This window comes from Paramormyrops kingsleyae, chromosome 16 (genome assembly GCF_048594095.1).
Source record: "Paramormyrops kingsleyae isolate MSU_618 chromosome 16, PKINGS_0.4, whole genome shotgun sequence".
Taxonomy (NCBI): Eukaryota; Metazoa; Chordata; class Actinopteri; order Osteoglossiformes; family Mormyridae; genus Paramormyrops; species Paramormyrops kingsleyae.
The window spans coordinates 15,089,956-15,114,799 of NC_132812.1; the positions used below are offsets into that span (position 1 = coordinate 15,089,956).

Here is a 24,844-nt window from a genome sequence, read left to right on the forward strand (position 1 = left end):
TTACATTCACCCCTCCCCTATAAAAATCAGTAGTTTCCCTAAATGGAACTAGTTTTTATTTTATTATTGCTATTCAAGTGAAATATATTGGATTCAGGATGTCCTTTTGTGTCTGACTTGAACTTCTCCTCAATCACATTGCCTTTGATTTTGTGTTTTCTTGATTTAAATATGTCTTTATATGTATAGGTATATCAATAATTCAAAATGTTTTCTTGTAGCAAATTATGTTTGGCAAAATAAAATAAATCATTGGGATAATTTTCTGACTAATATTGGGACTAAGCCCCAGATAAACAGAATAAAAATAAAGCCAACAAGCATTTTGTTCCTTTATTAAGTTTCTTTTAAAAATCCACAGCTGTTCTCAAGAGGTTCTGTAGGAAATGTGTCCATTACATGCATCAGTGGCAGCCCTTCATACATTCGAACAATTAAACAAACAAATGGCTTGACAGGTGTAACTATGTTTTTGTGACATTCGTGACAATGTGGGGCTTTTGTGAAGCTGTACTATGTGACTTTCTTTCCCTTTCATGTGTCCTCCATCAGAAAATATATCAATGTTTCGATTGTTGTAGCCTTTCAAATTGCACTCAGACTAAGGATATCAGTCCAACCAGATGAGAGTTAATAAACACAGTAAGTTAACATCGATATTGCATAACTAGTTACTTCCAAAGAGTGTAAAAATATTAAAGATGAATAAAAAAGTGATGTAACTGTTTGCTGGCTGTTTGCTCTTTTCTGGATCTATGCAAGGTGTCAGCTTTTTTTTATACTCTGGGAGCATTTTGTAGGTGATCTATGCTGAAAGCTGTTTGCTCAAATAATAACCCAAAGTAAAATTATTATTTTTTTGCTTAAAAGCCTTTAAAAATTGATTAAAAAAATAATAACAAGCAGCTTTATACATGCAAATTGGTTCCATGTTGTAAACATCGTACCCAGAGATGAGAGCTACAGCGGTAGAGCAGAATTCCTCTGTAAGCAGTGTGAATATCTAAATATGCAAACATAATACATTTAAAAATGTCTGTTTTAAGGAATGAATTTCCTCCAACTGAAACCGAAATGTAACATCTATCCAAGTAATAGACACAAGACAGGAGATTCCCTGGACAGAATGGCAGTCCATCACAGGGCTTACACTCACACACCCTACAGGTAGATCAGATGCCAATTCAGCTAACTGCATGAACATGGGGAGAACCTGCAAACTACACAAACTGTTGGGCAATCAACCACATCCTTGGAGGTGTGAGACTGCATTACTAGCCACTGAACCACTGTGCCACCCCACACCAATAACAGATAAAAATAACTATTAAAAATGTTTTTATGCACTATATTAGTGCATCCCAGAAAAATTACTCAAGGAAATATTTACATCCATTCAGACTAGTTTTTATATCTGACATTAAATCTTGGTCAGCAACAACCCAGCAGACATGTCTATTGAAACCTATTTTCTTTGTCTTCCTGAAAGTCCTCAGAAGATAAAACACAAGTTTCTTTGGTCTTAGGAACATCCACAGAATGAAGTCTGAGAAAATAAATACACATTCTCCAAAAATATTTAAATATATACAAATCCTACAAATCATTCATCCCATACATTTAAAAACTGACGACTGAAAAGCTTTACCAAAACGCACTGAAAGACAGAAATCCTAGTGTACACTTTAGTGACAATATTTTGAATTGTTATACAAAAAAATAGACCTAAATCTTTACTTTCTTTTACAGTCATTGTTATTGTGCAAGTGTTGAGTCCTCTGAAATTGACCTCTGGAAGTATTGTGGGTTTGTCTATAGTAAATCGGAGATGTCTCAATATATACAGTCAAATACTTTGGTGGTGCAAAACAGCCCCTGGCTGGCTGTGACTGAGTCTCTGGCTCCAGTAACTGGAGCCAATTAGAAACGAGAGAACTTTTCCATGGTCCAATCGGCTTAAGAGTAACTCTCATTCTCTTTCCACGTAGTCATCCATTGTTTTTTCTCTGGGGTTCCAGGGCTTTGTTCTGTTCTTTTTATCCGTACCGCTGAATATTTCGGAATGTCGATGTACCTGGAACGCTTAAAAAATCCACACTGGGAAAAGAACAGTAAAAGATCATTTCAAATGAGGAAATGTTGGCATTTCACCAGTAAAATCCATTACGAGGGAGAAAAAAAAGTAAGTCAGTGAAGAATTACAGGAAAGCGGCCCTCTGGTATTTGCCCAAGATCATTGTCCCATGGGGAAAGAAAATCCCTCCATGGAAAATACACAAGGTGCCAGACTGGTAAAGCAGAGACCTAGAAACCCAAAAGAACCTCCAGGATCATTGACAGGAAGCAGATGGAAACTGCAGAGACAACACCGTCAACCAAAGTGTGGAAGCTGTCAGGACCGAAATAACGAGAAGCAAGCCAGAAACATCTGTGTACGAAGCTAGGGTGAATCTCAATATGCGTGCTTGACCGTACTTGTGTTCTTGTATACCCGTTTTACATCATCTTCCATTGCCGAAGACTGTGGTCTTCCATTGCCGAAAACCACAGTCAAGAACAGAAGTACAGAGGAAGGTAAAAATCCCTGGATGTTGGTCTTGCTCCGCCCCAAATATCAAGGATACATCGGCTGCATCCTCGCCGAACGAGACCAATCCCATGATTCCTTGCGTTCCAGGTTTGTTCTTGCCAGGCAAATTCGCAAGACTGCTTTTGCCAAGACCACAAGTGTGATCTTCACGTTCTTGTTATTGAGATTCACCCTTATTCTTATGTATTGCACTTGCTGCACTGAATCCTCTAGTGAGAATTTACAGAAGTGGAGAAGAATTTTCTACTTAAGGCACACAGTTGTTGAAGCCAGTCCTTTTTCCATAATATGCATAACTTCCTTTTTCATCCTGTCAGTTACGGCAAGGTGCGGGCCAATGAGCCCTTCTCTATTAAAGACCCATTTAACAACTTTAGCTATTCAGCTTATGGCCAGATGACCAGATTGATTAGTGCTGTTCATATCAGTGCAATACATAAAAATAACACTATTGACACCCATGTAAGCTATATGGACCAAGCCCATACAACCACTCACTGTCACCAACTTATTATTCAATCAGGGCCCCATGACTAGATGCCATTTGACATAAAGTATGTGCTCTTTGCCAAATGGCTGTGTAAGGTCAGCCTGGTGGTCTGCGACTTTAAATACTATCCTAAATCGAGTATTTTAAATGCATTAGCCCACAGAACTACAAATACCTAAAGAACTACAAATACCTGTTTTTATGTATAAACTATAACTAGCATTTTACTGAAATAATGGTTCAGCAAACCTGTGCATTTTCAGCAAAAATTTGAGTCGTATTTCCTATGGTCAACTAGCTAACGGACCTGATCTAACATCACCTATGCAGTCAAGCTAAAAGCTTGTTACATTATTTTGCCAATGTAGAGTATATATCCACATGGCTGCTAGTCACGTATACTAATTATCAACAACATTCCGACCACTAATGTCATCTGCCTGTTGTTGACAAAATGTGCTTGCAGACCGACCAAGCCACTTGTATCAGAACACTTTCTAGAGTAAAGACTACAGGGAGGGATGTTCTGACCAGCCAGTCTTAAATCATTTCCCACACTTTCTGCCTGGACACTATGTCTAAGCAGAACTTTAGGCATCAACTGTAGTGTCTGGGACGCTGCTTGATTCAGCATTATGCTGTATATGCCATGCCGACTCTAAAATACCCACAGAGACATCCACGGGGGCATGGTAGGCCCTATGCATCGGCCGTGAGCCTTTCTTTGGAAACATTGAATTCAGCCTTGTGATACTGGTCTTTTTTGGCTTTCTTGAAGAAGCCACACTACAAGGGAAAAAAAGATTATTAATTGTTAGGTCAGGCCAGTGTATGCATTCAAGACTTCTGGGAACACCAACAATTGACAAGGGTACTGTTTCAAAAAGAAATCCGGCGATGCACAGGACAGTTCAGTTTGAGTTGAAGACACTTCATATCATGTCAGTGCTAAGGAACTAAGTAGGAAGTTCAGGTTGCTGTGTCTCCCATTGTGGCTGCAGTCTGGGGGAAATGAATAGAAGAGTACAGAGGCTCCGAGCACACAAGGCTGACTCTGCGGTTGTTTACCTTCCAGAGCAGAAACACCAGCAGAGAGAGTATCAGGATTCCAGCCAAAATGGCCACCAGGATGACCCACCAAGGTACTCCACTGTACCTGGCCACCTTCTTCTCTGGGAAGACAGTGACTTTCACCTGCAAAAGCAGAAGCACAAGAACTGATGCTCTTCTGATCCTGAAGATGACCAGTTTTTACTAACGGTAACTTTCTGGAATCCTCTAAATCAAGAAGAAAACGTGTGACTAAAGAAGGAAAATCAGAAAGCAGACTCTCCCCTGTCAAAGGGAAAAGGGAATAGAAAATGAACGGCCCAATGATTAGGGAAGCGCACTGGTAGCCCAAAGATTGCTGGTTTGAATCCCCGACCACTGAGGTACCCTGAGTAACGTATGGCCCCCAAGTGCTGCTCCCTGAGTGCTGAATTAGCTGCCCCCTGCTATGTCACAATGTGAAATGTTGATTAAAAGCAGAGGAAAAATTTCATTATTGTGTGGTGTGGTGTGTTAACAATGACAACTAATCACTTTCAAGATATTACAGTACATTAAGGATGAGCCTTGATGACTAGAATGTAAAGCGATGCACAAAGTAAGGCTGGGGAAGCTGGAAATTACCAAGGGCGTTTATCTTAAAGTGACGGAGGTTAGAGACCAATGGGATGACAGGACACTGACATGTGACCGGCAGCAGCTCACCTGTGTCTCAGCGTTTGGGAGAAGAGTGTTCTGTTTGGACACATCGAGCTGGAGAGAGGCTTTCACGATGATGTCAAGATAGTTCAGGTCGGAGAATTCCTGTTCAGAGGCGAACGGTAGAAACACACTGCTTTTGGCATCAGAAAGAAAGTGATCCACAGGGATCCACAGTTAACCCATCCATTTTCCATTAGGTTCTTTCCCATGCACGGCTGCCACGGGTATGGAGCCTATCCCAGGAAGCACCGGGTGTAGCCATGGTGCAGCGCATCGCGGAGTAAGCACATTTACACACAAGCACAGGTTACGAATGATTTAAAGACATCAAACCCCCTAAAACAGCATGGCAGGACTGGGGGGGGGACAAAAAAAACCCAGAACAAACATGGGGAGCACATGCAAACTACAAAAACACATCGTCCATCCATTTCCAACCGCTTATACTCAGCAGGGATGGGGGTGGCAGTGGGTGATGCCCATGTGGATTAGGGCGCGAGGGGGGCACCCCCTGGATATGGTCCTCCGTGTGGTACAGGGCACATACATGTGCACACTCACATACTTACCATATTTATATATATTTGACGCAAGAAAAATAAAACTTTATCTGGCGAGAAACTCCTTAAGGACTAACCTCAAGGAAAGTGCTGTTCCAAAGCCGGGACCGCATGACAATGACTGCATTACTGTCTAAGTCCTGCAGGGGGCACCGGATCTCCACACAGGTCACCCCTTTGCCGCACATCTGCAACAGAACGCCATTGTCAGTGTCTGCATTTCAGCTCATATTAACTACAAAGGCGCACAATAACACCCATATAACACAATTACCAGAATTTCGTATTTCCTTTTCGCTTTGAAAGGGGAGAATCTGCTTTCTGATTGTTCTTCTTCAGCCGCACGTTTGCTTCTTGATTTAGAGGATTCCTGAAAGCATGTTGACTTATAATGTTGTATTTTTCAGGAAAAACACACAAATTTTATGTCAAAATATCAGTTATATTTTATAATTTTTAAATGACATCCTTACACTGAAATATCCTTAAATATTCATATAATAATTACAATAATTATTGGCTGTCATGCCATTCAAGAAAGGTTACCTTAATGTATTTCAGAGGATTGATTTCAGAATGGGGACTGCAGATGATTTTTTCCTGCCTATCAGTGTTTATTTTCATCAGGTACAGGATCCATTTTCCTTCTGCGGTCTCTTTTGGCCACTGGAAGTTCAGGTAGGCTGTGCCAAAGGACTTCAGCGGTCTGCCCAGGTTCATGATCTAGCCAAAGGAGTGAAAAAGTGTGAAAATTAAAGCAACACTCTTTGGTGTAGCTGTTTCTCTGAGGGTTACCAGAATGTGGACGCTGCGGATGACAGAACCCAAGTGCCCGTCTACCTAAAGTCAAGGAAATGATTACCCTGAACTGATATTCAATCAAGCTGCCAATGTCATCCTCTGTTGCCATGTAGCTTTCTCCTTTCACCTCCCCTCCAAAATAGACTTGTGACGGCTTGGCTAGTCTGGTGGAGATCAGAGAAATTGAGCAAAATACTGGTATATAAAAATCTACGATTCTGCCTGCTTTGTAGTATCCGAAGATGGCCGACGCCCAGAAAATGCACTCACCCCGAGACTGACAAGAGAAGTTCAATGACCACCTTCGCCTTTGCTTTCACGGTCGTTAGATTTGCCTGCTCACTCGTCCTGAGAGAAAACAAGTAGGAGACACGGATTATCCATCCTTCCATTCAACAGTTTATCCAGTGCAGGGTCAGAGAGAACCTGGAGCCTATACCAGGATACCCAGGACACAAAGGAACATCTAGGATTGGATACCAGTCTATCACAGGATTGAAATGTGGATCGACCAGAAGTTGACCAGAAGTTGATAGTTTTGGTCCAGAAAGTAAAAATCCAGGCCAAGATTTTGTTTCAACCAGAAACAAAATCTTGGTCTGGAATTTTGCTTTCTGGATCTGAACTATCCACCTCTGACTTTGACCAGTGTTTACAGTTTTTCTCGATTGCTTAGGAGCGTTTCTCAAATGACAATAAACATTTGCTAAACAACAAATGTAATCCCCACACCATAATGTCACTTCTGCATAGCAGAACATCATTTCTCATTGCTTCTCAAAAATTTTCCAAATGTTTTAGTACATATGTGCAAATGGTTTTGTACAATTGTCATCATTTGGCACAATTTTCAGTTGCTTTCGTTTTGTTGGTCAAAATAGATTATGCAGTTTCCTATTGTAATAATTTTGCACCCAAAACAATATATGCATGTGATCATCAGTTAACCGAGGTTTCAAAATTATTTCAAAATATATTCCATAAACTGCAATGATAAAGCATTGTTGTGTTTTTGGTTCCCACAGTACATCATTTTGTTGTTCTTGATTTGCTGTTTTGCTGTTTTTGTGTTATACTGCGCTATGTGACATTTTTGTTTGCTATTATACTGTGTCTTGAGATCTAAAAAATGCAGCAAGTGCTTTCTTTCAACAGTGAACGTTACATACTGTAATATGGAGCTTAACAAAGTTGAAACAGGTGTTTTGACATGAATAAGTATTAGATTGTTAAAGACGAATGATCAGTCAGTGACAATGAGAAAGTGGGAACTATCATTCAGCAATGTGGAGCTCAGGAGCATAATTACACTGACATACTGACAAAATATCTAAGAATTTTGACTCTCATGGTTAAAACAATGCAGATTGTACTTTTCATTTTGGTGGAATGATTTGCTGACTAATTCATTGGTGGAATGATTTGCTTTTCAGACATGATTTAATTGTTTTATATAAGAACATAAGAAATTTACAATGAGAGGAGGCCATTCGGCCAATCAAGCTCGTTTGGAGAGAACTTAACTATTAGCTCAGAGTTGTTAAAATCTTATCTAGCTCGGATTTAAAGGGACCCAGGGTTTCAGCTTGCACTACACTAACAGGGAGACTATTCCATACTCTAATGACATGCTGTGTAAAGAAGTGCTTTCTCAAATCCATTTTAAAATGTTCTCCCGCTAATTCCCACCTAAGTTACAGGCTTTTGCAGCTAAACCATAGTGTTGAGCTGTATGCATAAATTGTTTTGAGAAATGCTCTTGCAGTCTTGAGAATGTTAAGTATGTTTCATGAAATGTGTCAAAGCAATCGAGAAACTGTAAAAGTCAACTTAATTATGATATACTGAGCTGCATATTAAGTTGGTGTGTTGTCAGGAAAGACAGTATTTTAACAGCACTTACGTTTCAAGCTTGAGATCAACTTCTATGTCATTGGTGTCTAAAGTCACACCAGCCGTATTCAGTATGAAGTATATTGTAACCTGCCAACAAAAGTTATCATATGAGGTTTCTCAGGCTACATCGATGAAGACACATAGACTCAGGAAATACGGACCAGCAGCAACCAAATTCCGGCACTTACTTCTGAATTCTTCTTGAACGGATTCCCGAGAATGCATTCTACCTTCGAGCCATTCTTATTGGCATTACAGAAAGCTTGTTGCTCCTGCAGAGACACAAGAAGAATGGGTGTAGAGGAGCCTAACAAGGCCTGGAGCATGAAGGCTAATGCTAGTGGAGTAGACTCACCTCCATCTTTATTAAGCTCTTGGAGTAGGACAGATAGTTGGGTATCACAGCCTGCAGTTTAGTTTCATAGGCGTCATCCCCATTCTTATTTTGCACATTGATTTCTAGAGCAACGTCTTTCTGGTCACTGAGCAACAACTCAGGTACGCCGTCCTTTCTGAAAGCCAAACAAACCAGCTCACTGACATCTCCTACTCTCACAGACTTCGGTTGTGATAACAGTCTGAATCAGAGGGATGCAACAGAGGGAGACATTTCAACCTTGACAAAATTGTGGACAGAGACTACCACTTACGTTGGCATGTCACGAAAAACATCTTGGTTGGGTTCTTTGTAGACAAACTTGTACTTCATTTCTAGGTTGCTCTGACAAATGTTGTCAGGTCCACACCCTTCCTTCAAAAATTTTATCTGAAAAGTGAAAGCAGTTTCACTTTGTTGAGAAACCATAACAATTATATACTTTGTTGGTGTTTAAAGGACACACAAATGAGGTTCGAAATGAGACAGATTATGAATGCAGTGAGGATCTAATCATTGAGCTCCAGGTGCTGTGAGAGACTCACTAGGAATGCTGTAGACGGTTGCCATGGATACCTGGGAGACGGACTTGCTGGGCTCATTGGCGTTGAGTATTGGAAGCAGTGTTGGCAGGATGGTGTCCCTCCTCCTGCGTTTGGAACTCTTGATGGACACGGATACGTCGATGGGAATGCTCCTCAGCTTGTCCTCGAAGTTGTCCTAAAAAAACACTGACTCATTAGCGCTCCTGCCTATTGCTGCTACGTGATGAAAAGAGCACGTGGCCAAGCTAAGCAAAGGGCCAGGAAAAGGAGCATCACCTTCAACTTGAGTTGGACCTTGACACACTCCGCTATATCCTGCCCAGGCAGCTCCAGGGTTCCACTCGATTGGAAATCCGAGTCCGTGTTCGACTTAGTCATGAACGTGACTCTAGATGGCAGGTTAAGCTTCCTCCTCTCTGACTCAGCCTCAAACAAGTACCCAATAGCTGGAAATAAAAAAGAAAAAAAACATATTCAGTGCCAACCAACAGGTCCATGCAACCATCCCACCTAGCCAATGTCAAGAAAGCTCAGCGCACTTGAACATTATTAGAGCCACCTACTCAGTTTGGGGTTGTAGGACTTTGGCTGTGCTGTATACTTGAAGCAGGCTTCAACTGTCATGCTACAAACAAAAGAGACAAACATCAAACACAAATGACTGTTGGCCCTTTAAGAAAATTCCTTTGATTCCATTTCATATGTTTAAAGTCAGTTATTTACAGTAATAGATTATAAAAATTATACATATTTACATCCTACCATATACTGTTACCACAGTTTCTGTTCTGCAGGTCGATTAAAGTTGGTGACGTCTTGACACTCTTTTCGATGTTTATGATTGGCTTTGCCCTGGAACAGAAATGAAACAAACATCTACGTCACACCATAAATAAATACAAGCCATTACGCCATTTAGGAAATAATGCCCCCAATGGTCCTGTACTGGACAATGCATGGATGGCTGGATGTATTTTTCAGCACATTACCTGTAAACAAACACTGCATCTGACAGAGATCCAACAGCAATGTCAGGATAGGAATTACTATCCAAGTCCATGTTTCCAGCAAGAGAGTATCCAAATAATTTGATATTCTTATCATTCGTTTGAAGAATCTAAAGAAAAAAAAAACAACATATGGGCACTTTTCAACAATTATTCAATTCCGGAATTTTACACAACTGGAACTGCCCCCCGAAAGCTGGAGCACATGAGAAAGAGGGATGGCACCGACCTGTGCTGGCCTAGTGTTGATACCGTTGGCCGAGCCGTGGTAGATGTACACCCTTCCTGCACCGTTCATCTCGTAAGGGGCTCCCACTGCAAAGTCTGCAGAGACAAACACATTCTGAGAGAAGGCTCTAGTAGCACCGGGTTTCTTTGTTGCCATGGCATCCTAGCGTTTTACTCTACCTCCGTAGGAGTCCTGATTGAGGTCCCCAATGTTTTCAACTGCGAGGCCGAACATCGAGTCTTTGGGCCCCGTCAGAAGAATGGGCTTGACTTGGTTCCAGTTACCCGCTCGGTTGATGTACACGTAAACTGCTCCACCAATCTCTCCATCTTTAACAAAATACTGAGGTGCCCCAACTACGATATCTTGCCACCTAGGAAATAAATTTTAAAATAAATCGTAACATATACTAATATGCAATGGTTGATTAATGTCAGGTATAAAACATGTAAATCAGTAACTCTTCAAACACAATAGTAAAACATCAAAGTTCCACATACGTATCTCCATTAAGATCGAGGACGGCTACGTCATAGCCAAAGGAGGATGCCAATCCCTGTCCCTCAAGAATGACCTCTTCCGAAAGCATCTTCACAGACTGTTCGGACTTCTTCAGCAAGACCACAGCCCCACTGTGGTGGGCTCTTGGTGCTCCAGCCACGATAGTCAGATGGCCCTTTTTGGTAATGTTGTGGCCGGAGTCCAAAGAAAATCCTGTCACGCAAAGGACATTTTCCTAGATCTAAAGCAGTAACAGGAGTGCATTGGGCTTTCTTTACATAATATACTGTAGACCATTCTGTCACGTTAAAAGGCAAAATAATAAGAGCTGCACTATGCATGTGCGAGACAATAATAATGTAAAGCTATTACACATCAAAAAAGCTTAAGTCCTGCAGACTTGAATGTGAATGGAAGTTTTGGAAGGATCTGTAGTATCTGGGAATAATGTAAATTACAAGATTACATCTCTATATACAGGTAGCTGTCAAATTACACTACAAAACCAATTTAAGCAAATCTGGACTAAAAATAAATATCAGAAAAATATCAGAGATAAACAGAGTTCATGGAAGTGTTAACGCAAAAAGGTGACTAACTTTTCATATACAGTATTTAATATAGCACTTTAGTATATATTACAAGTGTATTTTTGGTTTATGTGTTTTTAGGGTCAAAGCATACCTAAATAACTGTTGGGAGGCACGGGCACCAGTGAAGGGTTAAAGGTGTCCTCATCGCCAACTTCGTAAGGCCCATCTTCATAAATGTTCATTTCCACCAGAGTGCTGTTCCTCTGCTCCGCCCGGACAATTCCTGTAGGGGGTCAGAGCAAGGATGTTAGCGAAAATGAGGGAGCTCAAGAGAAGAGAATGCAAAAATATGAACTGGGGAATCGCACTAGAACATGCATAAGGCACAAAGTAAAACTGTCCATTAAAATCACTTAATTGCTCATGAAACTACTGCTAAAACGATTCAATTCAGACCATCAAAAGTGGCTCATTAAAAGAAGGCAATATGAATGAGAACTCCATCATTTAACATTGTTTTTTGACTTCCAAGTATTTTCGGTTTTCGTCATATTGCTGGCAGTCCCTCAGTATCGTACCTTTCCAATTGTAGGCCCCAGGTGCTCCAAAAACCAGGTAGTGGTAGTCTTTTGTGAAGGTGGCAGACAGACCCTGTTGACAGTACCCAAACATCTCATGGGTCCGAGGACGGCCATCACAGAACTTCCAGCTGCCACCATCCTCGTCGGCTTTGGGGTTGACGGTTAGGTCTTGGCTTAAGACGTAGCAGCGGCCTGTGACGTCCCAGGACTCGCGAGACTGCCGTCTTTGGTAGCGATGGGCACAGGTCTGCAATGCGATGGCATGGGTGCCGATACGGTGTCAGTGACTGTCCTGCCCAGACGCCAGAAGCCGTGTGAGTCTCTACAACCTGCAAGCAGTGACTTACCAAGATCTTTCCCCCCGGTCCCTGACTCTGCACTACCACCCCCATCCACTGGTTCTCCTTTCCCTCCACTGCAGGGTTATCTGAATTAATCATGAAGGGAGAAGAAAGAACATGAGGCAGGAACACAAAACATATATTACAAGGAAAACAAACAGTCATGATCACACTGTGAATACAGCATGAAGCGTAACAACGGGAGACAAACACAAGAAGAAGAGAAACAATGAAACAAGCACAACATAAAGAAAAACAATGAAATACAAACTCAGCAAGGAGAAACAAACAGCATGACGAGAAACAGCAAAACCTCAAATACAACATGAAGAGATACAATAAAACACAAACACAACATGAAGATAAACAATGAGAAACAAACATCATAAAGAGAAACAATGAAATACAAACACAGCTTATACAAAGAAACAATGTCCTATGTGCATTATGTCAACTTTACGCTTCCAACACATCGTCTTGTAGGAAAAGGAAGCTACTGCAGTCTAGAATGGCGGACACGTGATTCGGGAGCTCAGAGACGCCAGAGAGCAGCACTTACAATCATTGTCGAAAATGACCCGCTTGCAGTCATTGGCCTGAGGAGTGACCTCACAGCTATACAGTCCTCCCGTGATATTGACCTCTCTGCTGTTCAGCGCCTTGGCACGAGGGGCCCCAATCAGCAGCCTGAAAATGGGAATGATGGATGATTATTAACTCAAATGAGTGGGAACATGAGACAGAAGCAGCGCTTGTCTGTGGCTGGACCTCAGCAGCATGCTGTGCATATTAACAGTAAGTCAATTTAAGAGCATTTGTTAACCGGTTCATAATTTACCCCAGATGTAATGTAAAAATTCAGTACCTTTACAGATAGCATTTTTACATGTGAGATTTCATCATTTCATGAAAAAAAATCTGTAATAATCGATCTTGCTTTGAACTGGTATCACAGAGTTTCTTAATTATTTTATACTGAGCCTCTTTTATGTGTTTAAATTGGGTGTCTGAGTGATAATGCACCATGCAAGCACTTCACATATTTTCCCACAAAAGCTCTCTTTGTGCACAGTGATGAAAAGGGCACTATTTCCACAGCCGGCCACTGCAGCCCAGTAGCCGTGTGGCGCAATTCACTGGGACACGGAGCCCCAGAGAACATGATCAGGCAACCAAGACGGCCGCAACCCCAGTGAGGGGCTACTGCTGGACACATGGGAAGCAGACTGCAGAGAACAAAACGGGACATTTCTAGCAGTAAATCTTCAATTATCAGTTCAGAAGGTTCAAAGTGGAAATTCAAAGGTGAAAGAGATCCCACATATGGAACTATACATATAAATGTACATATAGGTGTGTGTGTGCATGAGTGTGTGTGCACCCTTCAATAGACTGCCAAGCGTTTTGTGCCCTTGGCTTCTTGGGCATAAGCTTCACATTCCCTGTCACCGTCACCAGAAGAGATCCGAGTAATAACCTAATAATAAATTATTCATTGTTTTATGCCATCCAAAGTTAAATTAAAAAACTTCACATACTGTCGAAATCCTGGGAGAAAAAGTGCCAACAATTTTGTACATGAAATTGCCCACGTTGCTTGGTGGCTTGGCGCTGTTATCACAAGGTGTGCCTTCCGTCACTGCGCCCTGATGGACTTTAACCCGCCAAGTCCTGCGCTGGCAGCCCATGTGCACTGCCGACGTCCGCGGACAGCCAGGTAAAGTGCGCCGTGGTGATGACGGCCGTAAATCCAGAGGAATCGTCTATCCTATCAGAAAAAGGCCTGTGCACCGTTGCTCCTTCACAGATACTCCATTGGTGGATTTTTCAATTAGATACATTGTTAAAAATTAAATGTAACCATTATGTTTTTAGTGAGACAATCATAAATACTTTTCTCTCTCTCAAACTACAGAATCTTTGAATTTTAAATATATAAGGAGATTTTCACACCCCTTCTGGAAATGATTATTTAAAGCATAATTTTAAGAGATGTGATTGAATGCTAGCCTTATTGCCTATGTATTGAGCGGCATTCAAGATATTTCAGGAATACTCTGGAAATACTCCTTTACAAACAAAATCTCTTCACAGCCACTGGGCAAAATAACATTCATACAAAAGGCAGCAGCAGCTCTGGAATACTTCAGGAGGCCGTGTCCATGCAGAAGACTGGCAATGCTGGCAAGAAATGAAAACACGACACGGTGCCCCCTCACCAACTATTTACAGTCCAGAATCAAAACAAGACAGCAAATATTCAACAGGAAAAAAACTACAAATGCCTGTAGTGACCACTGAGATAATTACATAGAGTTTCCACTGGGTTAAGGGGTACAAATGAATCCAACAGAGAAGTCCTTGTTGGAGCAGTGCAGCCTAACCCTCCACGGATCATACGTTCCACTCTGGGCGTCGACAGCGAGAAGCAGCAGCAGACGTCATTCACAAGCTCCAATACTCATGCATCTATACTGTATTATTTCAGGCCATTTATGCTTACATATCACATATGTCTTTTTAAATTGTAAAATGAGCTCTTTTACAACAGTACACCTTCCAAAATTTTGATCAATTTTATCAAATTAAATTATGATTTGGGTTCGGGCTGTGGAGGAGTTTAACATCCTTTCTTAGGAAATACTTTACAGTGCAAGTAGGATCTAAAGGCTGTGCTTTGGCAGGAATTCTTCTGGCTTATTCGATGGTTTTAATGATAATCAAGAGAAAAACAAGACTTTGATATGTTAGACATAATTATTACTGCTATTAATATTTCCTTACAGATGACTTTGCGTGAGCACATATAGATTGTAACAACAACAGTAATATGCCAAGCAGAGATAACACAGGCTGTCACTGTGCATAAGGAAACAGATAGGAAGCCCTGCAACTGAACATATGAATGATTTCCTTATAAGAGCTTCTTCAAGAAAAGGCCTATTCACTATGTCTTCGACTCCTCACGGTGGACAAAGCTAAAACTAGCAAAGAGGGTCTTTTAGCCAGAGGGAATATAAAAGTGGTGATAATTTAATTTCCATCTGAACATTAATTATCTTCTTAGTCCGATATTTATGTCATTATGATTATGTTTGTGTGTAAACTGAAATGAGAATCTTAAAAACAAAGGCTCCCACAGCTTCATTTACCAATTCTGCTCCATTGTCATTTTTAATCATGGTTAATTTGGTGAATCATGGTCAACCATGGAATACCTCAATTCACTTTACTGGCTGCTTGGGGAACAATTCATTCAACCTCATGAGAAAACCAATGAATGACTCGGAGGGGCAATTTTGTGACCACATGGCTAACAACCAAACAGATTATTCTTAGAAAAAAAAATATTGTAAGCGCTGGCTTGCTTAATCACTTCAAATTAACAAAAAATATTAACAATGAACTAACAGACTTCATCCAGAAGTAATAGACATTCGGCTGGAGTTATTTCCACAGCATATAATAAGGGTGATCCATTCACTATGCATTCCATGTGCCAAGCCGTCACAATCATTCTCTGCATGATACAATGTCATTCTTAGGCTTTGTGAACCACCAGTAATGACCTCCATTTCCACATACAATGCAACACTAAACAATGCCAAAATGTTTGTAGCACAGACCCATAATTGGAGGGGCATATTTGCTTTTATTCACTAACCGTAAGCAAAGACTAATCAGCCACAGCACCAGTCGGCAACCCAAACAGTTCCTCCTCACAGTAGTTAGTGTCCCTTGTACAGGTCGGGTTCCTGGGTGCTACAGACGCATGGTTTCCATTACCGTGTTTGCGGTAAATTATGGCCCATGTGGGCGCTGGCTCAGCTCTCAGCCTCCAGATGTGAGCCATACCCTCGCAGATGTGCACTTGCGGAGTAGGACTTTGACTCTGAGGGTATCAGGCTACCCTAACTGAGACCTGACACCAGCGAAACGTGGAACACCTTCTGCTACGATCACTTTGGCTCGTCGGACCGGTTTCACAGCCATCGTGATGAGGCCCACTGTGTCTTAAAAACAATCTGTGTGACGTGAAGACTTCTAAACTGGAAAACAAACTAGCTGGCCCAAATCATTAGGGGTCCAAGCACCAGCAATGCTGGATCCCTGTCTTTATGCTTGTGTTTATTAAGATGCATGTATTCCAGAATGACTTCAAATCAGTGGCAAGAACTCATGCTGTATCATATAACCCCCACGCAGATGGTCCAGCACATGTCAGGTCTTGCCCCTTCCCTTCTGCCTTGAAGTTCCTTCAAATAAAGATTACCAGATAACACAAGCATGCTGCACCGGTCACTGTTTCGGCAAGTATGTCAAGGCTTTTTCTGTGAAGATGTGCAGTCTTAACTGTAACTGTGTTATGCAGGAAACTATATGAATGCAAGGAAGGAAGGAAAGTAGACCAAAGATCATCAGCAACCCACAAGGAAAATTAGCCTCTGCCCTGGATGTAGTCCTCTGGAAGGACGAACAATTAGGAATGGTTTTTTCTTGTAAAGAAAGCAAACATTGTATTTAACTTTGAGGCCTCCTCCATATTCACCTTCAGCTGAGTGAACTTGAGTTCCTGGAGACACTGAGCGGGTCTGAATGCTCTGCCCTGGTTTAATGTACAGCAGCACGTTCTTATGGAGGCCCTGTGCTGCAAAGCCTCCCGTCATACCTCCCTTCACTACTCAGGTCATTTTAAGGTTAACTAGGGTTAAAAGCTTGTTTTTCAAAGCCATTGTTATTGCTTGCCAGCTGTGTACTAACCTAGGGAGAGATTACTAACTGTATTATGTTTGGAAGCTTATTATGTTTTGAGATGTCTCAGATTAAAATAGGTTTTCTGGTTTACACCTTTTGTGAAACATGTAAGGGTCTATTTCTGTAAGTTCCTCAACTTTGATGGATAGACCTGCCAGGAAGAGTGAGAGATTCAAAGGAAAACTCCGGCGAATTCCAAACCATTTCGCCAAGAGGCTGTGTTATGGTTTGCAGTAAAATACAGAGGCGACCTCCATTCCTCAATCTCCATTGGCACTGGGACTGCACTGTGCTCCAGTACCCTGACATGAGAACAAAACAGTCATGAACACCAAGCCATCCCAGCGCCAACGTGGGAGCAGTCAGATCTAATTAGTTTATGCGCTCTGTTTTTCCCAGCTACAGATGCATTTTTGCCATCTCACTACCGTAGCCAGAAAAAAATATTATGTATTCAGTCACGCAAACTATGAAAATACTGTAACAGATGATAGTATAAAAGAGACATGCATCACATTCTTTAAATCATCTTTCTCTCCGAATCCTTTAAACTTTAGTTCCTAAAAATCGGTCAAAGACCTACTGATCCAGAGCAAAGCAGAGCAGAAGAGGACAGAAGGAGTTAAGAAACTGGAAATGTAATCAAACGTTAGTAGGTGTCGGTTCTGGGAGAGTGAGCCAGCTTGGACAGGTATCCGCACATCCCTATTTGCCGAAATAATCCCTCCCACTGCCTACTCCCCTGATTGACAGGGGGCCTAAAAAACTTAGAACATAATCGGATTGGTCTGGGTTGGGGGCCCAGTATAATATTCTTTCATGGGGCCCAAAATCTCTAGTGGCCCCCCTGAACTCAGGTGTCCCAGTAGCAACTTGCACCACATTTAAAAGGTTTAACAGCCTTTAGCTGATGACACTCTAATTTCATTCATACCCATCAGCAAGAATGCTAGAGCACTCAGAAGACCCGGTTACATGAATGTCGCCCTGCCTACAAGGCCGATCTCATAGGAGCTCCGGAGTGGACCCTCGACCTACAACACGCTGACGATTCTGGCCCCCGCTGAACATCCACACCTCGACGCTGCCTCCCTCCTGCCTTGACAGGCTTCGTCACGCCGCCCGCGAGCCCTCTCCTCTACTCCTGGATGCGTGAAAAACACTCCTCGCGGGCAAGAATTTTCCACGAGTCGGCCGGACGTGCCTGAACTGAGCCTGATTGCATGAGTCAGAGTTCAGGGGGGCGACGCCTCTCCCTCAACATGAGAAGATGTCCCTTTCCAAAATTAATTTACAGAGATGCAATTGAAGGTTCTACAAAGCCTGTAGACATCTGGTATATGCTTTAAATTCAAAGTCATTTTTAAACAATAACCATAAAGAAAGTAGAGGGATGTGCTGATATCAAGGACTTGGAGGTATTTTAAGAAGCTTCTGCAACAGAATATCCTGCCCCCCCCCCCCTCCAATAAAACTGCACAAGCCACCTGATTTAAAAGAAAACCTTCCATTCTGATTCAAGCACATTCCAGCTTTCAATTGCTGCCATGGTTTCCCTCAGTTGTTGAGATACATCATCAGTCATGCATCAAGGCTCCACTCCGCAGTCTCTAAACCGTATCCAGCTGCACAGGTACAATTTGACTGCCTCCATGTTTGCCCACACACACTAAACCTGCCTGAAGTCCCAGTTTTCGAAAATGCAAGTATCTAATAGTACCGTGCATCTTATGACGTTTATAAAGTGTTTATATACGTATGTATATACAATTCCTAAACTTCTCAACAGTTCATTGACAAGGAAATACCGACACAAGTTTACATGAAAAAGACAGCTTAACTAGGATTCTAAACGTAAACGTTAATGGCTTGTGTGGCTGTGTGGGCTCCCAACCACTGAAATCCCTTTTGACGAATCAGTGACAACTTGAGAGCAAAGTGGACGGACAGCTTTAGATTACGTCCCCAGGCAGTCCAGAGCTACACCACTGAAACAGTGAGAGTGTCTGGGTTGCTCACGTCTACCTGAAAAGTGCCCACCCTGACTCTCAGGTATCATTCAAGAGTGAACCATCCCCCCACCCCCCGACAAAATCTATAGAATAAAAATAATAAATATTTAGATTAAAACCATATTAAATCAGTTCTGACCCACTTGTTTCACGGTCCCTTCTATATAAAGGGACCGTGGAAGCTTGTACTACAAATGCAAGTATCACTCGCATTAAAGTGCAAGACCACTTCACGCGCCACCGCACCATTCTCCAGCAGACAAGTTTCACGCCTAATTAGAATGCCTGTTGGAGATCCAGCCGAAAGCCGCACCGCCGATTCGCCTCCGTTTTGTCCGGGGTCGGAATTTCCAAATAAGAGCACCTGGGGTATCGGCCAACGTGGTCTGCAGGAGTTGGGGTGCATCATGTTGAAATGGAACCCTTACGTCAATCAAGCACCCAAGCGTACAACTATCGAATCCAATAATAATAATAATAATAATAATAATAATAATAATAATAATAATAATAATAATAATAATAATGCACAACTTTTAAATGATTCATTTGCACTAGAAACAAAACAGAAAAGAATCTCCAAAAATTGCAATTGCTTGTTTTCGAAAGAAACGACAGGTGTTTAAAAACATAAAAACTAGCCTACTTCATGTTCTTTGAAGGGAATTCACTAACAACCTGTTACCCTAACTAACAACAACCTAAATAATAGCCCGACCGTAAATAACAGCCTGACATTAGCTGCAGGTCGTAGAAAACACGCAGCGACCGTTAAGATCTCCTGTGATTCGTCTACGATAAAAAAAAAGTAACAGACTTACATTCTTTTATCGGAGGGCTTTAGTTGCCTATGCATGGCAAGAGAAAATCCAAAGAGGCTGTCAGGTTCACCGACTTTTTTGAAGGCATTCTCGGTATCAAGGTTGAACCCTGAGACCCCGGTCCATTGCAGTACCCCCGGGAGGGTGAGAAAGACACAAAGACAGCGCTTAAAACACGCCATTGCGCTGAAGGCTTAATTCACACTCAAGTAAGTCCAGTTTCCCGACTATGTGCACTCCGGTCAGAAAGTGAATAGTGCCGTTGTTCTTCGATGGGTTTAAGTTTTAAAGCAGGAACCTTGCGCTCGCACCACGCCCCAACTCTGCTAAGTGCGGCTACTGCACGTCACCAGCAACCTAACAGCTTTATAACACTTGGCCGTACCTTTATCCGCTCGCCTTTTCGCTTCCGTCCGCTATGACTAGTTTCAAATTTATGCAATTCAGAGATTAGGGCCCCAGGGCAAATAAATCTCCTGTTTTGCAACAAAGCTCAATTAAACTTGTGTTCAAGTTTGGAAATGGCAAAAGTATGAATGCGAGACTTGCTAGATATTAACGTCTGAATTAAAAGCTTATACCCGAGTTATGGTCCTGTCTGTAACTAATAAAATAATTTCAAGAGGGACCATCAATGATTATTGATTATTGTCAGGTTTTAGGTCCAAATATACGGATATTTTGATCGAGATTTCACACAGCTTACATATCACAGTGATTCCATTGTCCTGCACGATGAATATGGAGGCTATATATAATAAACGGGGGGAAAAATAACACCAAAAAGTACTTAAATGAACTTAAGAATCCTGAAAGCTCTGTGGTCATCACACCCCGAGTCCATATATTAGGCTTCGCTTGTTATAAATTACGTATCATAAAGTGCAAGTCACTGCCAGTCCACTGTACACTGCCAGTCAAGCTTCTCACTAATTGCTACCCCTACAGGCAGGCACGTGCAGGGGGGGCTGGAGGAACACCCGCCGGTTTTGCTCGAACTATATAACGTGAACTTGTACTTGAGCTTTAAAGGTATAGAGTGCCCCCCCTCTTTTTTTTTTTTAACCTTTGAGCACCTGTCCCTCAAACACTTTCTGCAAAACCCTGCTTACAGGTATGACTATATTGGAAAACTACTTATACTGTCATCTAAAAGAAACAAGCGGATCAGCCTTAAGTGTGTGTTTTCATGATTTTATTAAGGAACAATTAAGTTCAATAAATTTGATATGATGTACGATATAGGGAACCAAGCAGTTTAAATCTCACCCCTGGCTGTATGCGGGTGGCGAATTGGCATCTGGGAACTACCCTTAGTGTGTGTGTGTGTGAAGGGCGTAGATTTGGGTATGGATGGTAGAGACATGTCTCTTCCAATAATGTCTGAGTACCGTGTGTATTTAGGAGGGTGGAAGGGGGGGGGGGGTTGGGGCTGAACTGGTCCCTAGTGATGTTGAAACCAAACCTACGCCCTTGATGTGTGTGTGTGTGTGTGTGTGTGTGTGTCTGTTCTAGATGCCAGGTGTTTTATTGGCTGTGTGAGATGAGAACATCAGCATGCTTGTACATTCAGCCACACCCTGGTACAAGGAACAGTATGTAATACATGACAAATTAATAGAAAAATAGACGTACAATAAAGACGATCCACAGACACATAGTACTGGACGTAGGACACAGGACTATGGATGGAGTCACACAGAGCTGATCCTCTGGTCATACCTTGTGTTTCCCAGTACAAGCTCCTGACGTTCAATTACTGAAGATGGACAAGTGGATGTAAAGCCATGTAAATTATATTGCTTTTAGTTTTCCATATTATATTTTCCAAAATAAGTGTGTCCCACTGATGAATTTTAATAATCTTTGTAAAGTCTGTATTTTTAATATCCGATAGATAGATAATAGAACATTAGCACTGAATGACATTGTCTTCTTAGACGTACGTAATGTTAAATGGATACCAGAATCCTATAGATGCCAGAAAATGGTTTCACAATTACACTCTTCTGTGACTGAAAGCACATGCATTGTTATAAAGAACACAAAGGTCTGGTAATTTTATGAACACTGGAATTCTGCAAAGCAACATTATTTGTTGAAATCTCGTTCTGTCCCACCCATGCTTAGCAATTCCATTGTTTAGTAATATTCCCCAGGAGGAGCTGCCACCAGGAAAACACTCCGCACAGATCGACCCTAAAGCTTAAGCCTCATATGTTTATTATCACAGTATTTTTTGGTTCAAATTTATGGTTCATATTATCACCATAAAATACAAAATAATAATCTGCCTTCTATCTCCAAATCAGAGAGTTTACTTGAAGAAGATGGGCAATCATATTAAATATTATCCATGTTTAATGAATTTGAGGCACCATCATCATCGCTGAAGGTTCTGACAGTGACAGAAATGCATATTTAGGATGGTTAAATCCGCCTGCTAGCTAAACAAACGGAGCCCAGGTCCCCGAGCCTGAAGTCCTCACAAACATCCACCCAGCTGTGCTGTTCCATCTTCAGAAATGCAGAGGAAGGAAAGTAGCAGCTTGATGATTTATGCAATACAGGGGGCAGAGACCCCCCCCCCCCCCCAAAGACATGTTAGCTGTTTAGCTTCACATTCCTGATAATGCTCCTGTTTATGGAGCTGGGGGGAGAGACCGCAGTCACTCCTCCTTGTAGACACACCTTTTTATTTGCTTTTTTTACCTTCTTCCTCATTCAGTCTCTCCCATCCTACATTCCCCCAAGGATGTCGTGAACCATCAAAGGCATTTATGAGTCCTACTACTTCATGGTTATCTTACTGTGGGGAGGACAGTGTTATCTGCTACTCCTGTGCCGTGTGATTAATGGGTAGCGATTATTATCGTTTCATAGTTATTAATATGGATGGTTGCCCAGAGGATTCCTAGCTGCCATTTTGGTTGCATAAAAGGGGCCGAATTCACTCGCTGGTGAGAACACCTCCCTCCCTCCTTCAGTTCAGTAGCAGTGGCACCTTCACTCAGTCCTGTACTGACTCCCCCCTAAACTGAACGGCTCCCCAAACAGCATCAGACAGCTGCTACTCTGAAAGCCCCCCAGGTATCTCCCTGCGTGAGGGTCCTCTGGTGACGGCTGTGTTGCCCCAAGCTTTTACGCCTGAAATGATGCATTTCTAAATTCCTTTGGGATCAGTAAACTCTCTGTCTTTCTGTCTGTCAACCACAATTTAAAGCTTTATTTAAAGCAACAAGCAACAGTGTCTCTCACTTCATTAACTTCCTATATCTGTAAAGTTTGCCTCGCAGGCTTTTACGCATCCCCTGTGTAGCAACAGTAACATTTAGTGCTAAATGTAATAAATGTAACGAAACACTTCCCCAACAAAGCAACCAAATAACAAATGACTATAGATGTCATATAGATCAATAGGTAATTACTGAAAGTATTGATTACCTGTAGCTCTCTAAAGTCGTGATCATGTGTACCGGCCAGAATCACTGCCTTAATATCAAAGTCTCTAACTAGCGGTAACTAGGCAACACAGACAGCAGTAATGGCCTTCTCTATATGAGTTCTTATGGCTTCCAGTACCTCTGGATGTATTTCCAGACTTATTTAGAGAATAATGACCTTCACCAACCAATGGCAGAGACACATAGTTCCTGTGCCATTCTCAGACCACAATTACACTACATCGTAAAACATTCTATTGCATAATTCTCCCTCTCCTCCCAGAATTTAGCTTTCCTCAGAGGAAACCATGCAATTGCTGAGTCAAAGTCAAGATTTTTCAGATAATTTATCGAACTGGCAGTGTGTTTTTCGGTCCCAGAGTTCCTCATTCCTCCATGCTCTGAAAGGAAAAGGCGTGTCAAGACTAGTGAAGGCTGCACTTCTGGAACAAATGGCACGCAGTGAACTTGGCGTTCTTGGGAAGGTACGTAGAAGACAGGCATGTTCTTTTCCAGGCCGGGAAGACGATTAGTCACAATGGTTACCAAGGTGTTCTCCTTCTCTGTTGTTCTACTGTGTGTCAGCATATTCTGGCATGCAGGTCTTTCTGAAATTCCAAGCTTCAGCAGCATCTCTTCACTCCATGATTACTGCGTCTGCAACACCATCAGCCGCAGAATTTAACATAAATCTAAAGACTTTTTCAATCCCAGAACTGACTTTTATCAAGGGTCGACTGCAGTTTTAGATATTCTACACACACTGTTAGAGCTTATAAGGAAATGGGATGCCATGCAACCAGCAAGAAAAAGAAGAAACACAATGTTGTAAAAGCAGAGGCTCTGATAAAGCCTGTTTCCCTCTTTGCACTGACTAATGGAGAGGAGGCAGCAGTGCAGGGCTCTGTGAACAATGCTGAGACACGGATCTGTCCGTAAACTCCATTATGTGAGAGGAAGGCAGACAAAACAGAAGAGAGCCAGAACGGCTCAGAGTCAGCGAGTCAGCGCCAAGGCAGAGAGTCAATGGGTATCGATTGCCCCGTGTTGCTGAGCCCTGCAAAACTGACGAATGTTACAACAGTACACTCTAGGCATCCTCTGGGAGCCATTAGAGACTCAGTATCCACCCTTTTATATGCACATTTTCAAACCAGGGACAGTTTTTCAGGACTCATTTATTTCAGATTATAAGCCTTAGGTCAGTCTGCAGCTTTCATTCTCTCCTTGAAAACTGGAGGCTCTTCCCCATGCAGCAGCATGACAAATGAACCTTTGTCAGGCCTCGTCTCTTCAAGCCTAAAAGGAATTCAAATGAACTTCAAACCACAGAAATTGGGTCAAGTTTTAGGAATGTGTACTTTGTGTATTGCTGTGTTCAAAATGATTTTTACAGACAAAAAAGGTGGCAGCAGAGAGGCCCCTGGGTTAAAATGAAAGTGGTATGAGCCTCATGGCAACAAAGCGTGGGGGTGAAACCATGGTGGTACGCTCCATACAGGCCCTGGGTGATGACATGAAAGTGGTACATTGTACAGTGGAATGCAGTATGAAGTTGGGACGAAAGTGGTTTAGTCTGGATTAGAATGAGAGCCGGGGATTAGAGGGAAA

General features: G+C 42.0%; 1 protein-coding gene across 2 annotated transcripts; it reads right to left on the reverse strand.

The window, feature by feature from the left end:
• Positions 1-319: 319 nt before the first annotated feature.
• LOC111852279 (integrin alpha-6-like) lies at positions 320-20,153 on the reverse strand. Of its 2 annotated transcripts, XM_023827989.2 has the most exons (26): positions 19,791-20,152; positions 12,762-12,889; positions 12,209-12,288; positions 11,859-12,108; positions 11,432-11,563; positions 10,747-10,960; positions 10,426-10,619; positions 10,247-10,341; positions 10,000-10,127; positions 9,773-9,862; positions 9,574-9,635; positions 9,287-9,456; positions 9,042-9,185; positions 8,740-8,855; positions 8,445-8,601; positions 8,278-8,361; positions 8,097-8,176; positions 6,464-6,541; positions 6,255-6,357; positions 5,939-6,115; positions 5,667-5,762; positions 5,470-5,580; positions 4,836-4,934; positions 4,149-4,274; positions 3,752-3,866; positions 1,957-2,097 (listed from the first exon to the last, which is right to left on the reverse strand). In XM_023827989.2, the coding sequence occupies exons 1-25, from the start codon at positions 19,970-19,972 to the stop codon at positions 3,780-3,782; spliced, it is 3,183 nt and encodes a 1,060-aa protein (XP_023683757.1). In that variant the 5' UTR covers positions 19,973-20,152; the 3' UTR covers positions 1,957-2,097; positions 3,752-3,779. The 2 variants fall into 2 exon arrangements, with proteins under 2 accessions (XP_023683756.1, XP_023683757.1); XM_023827988.2 differs by lacking the exon at positions 3,752-3,866 and having other exon boundaries at positions 320-2,097; positions 19,791-20,153.
• Between the last annotated feature and the right edge of the window lie 4,691 nt (positions 20,154-24,844).

Bases quoted from the DNA above. Each gene is read 5' to 3' on its own strand.
- LOC111852279 (XM_023827988.2), bottom strand. From the start codon at position 19,972: ATGGCGTGTTTTAAGCGCTGTCTTTGTGTCTTTCTCACCCTCCCGGGG. The intron at 6,358-6,463 runs GTGAGTGCATTT...GATCTCCACCAG, and splicing joins CTTCTCTTGTCAGTCTCGGG to ACTAGCCAAGCCGTCACAAG. The intron at 5,763-5,938 runs GTAACCTTTCTT...ACATGCTTTCAG, and splicing joins ATCCTCTGAAATACATTAAG to GAATCCTCTAAATCAAGAAG.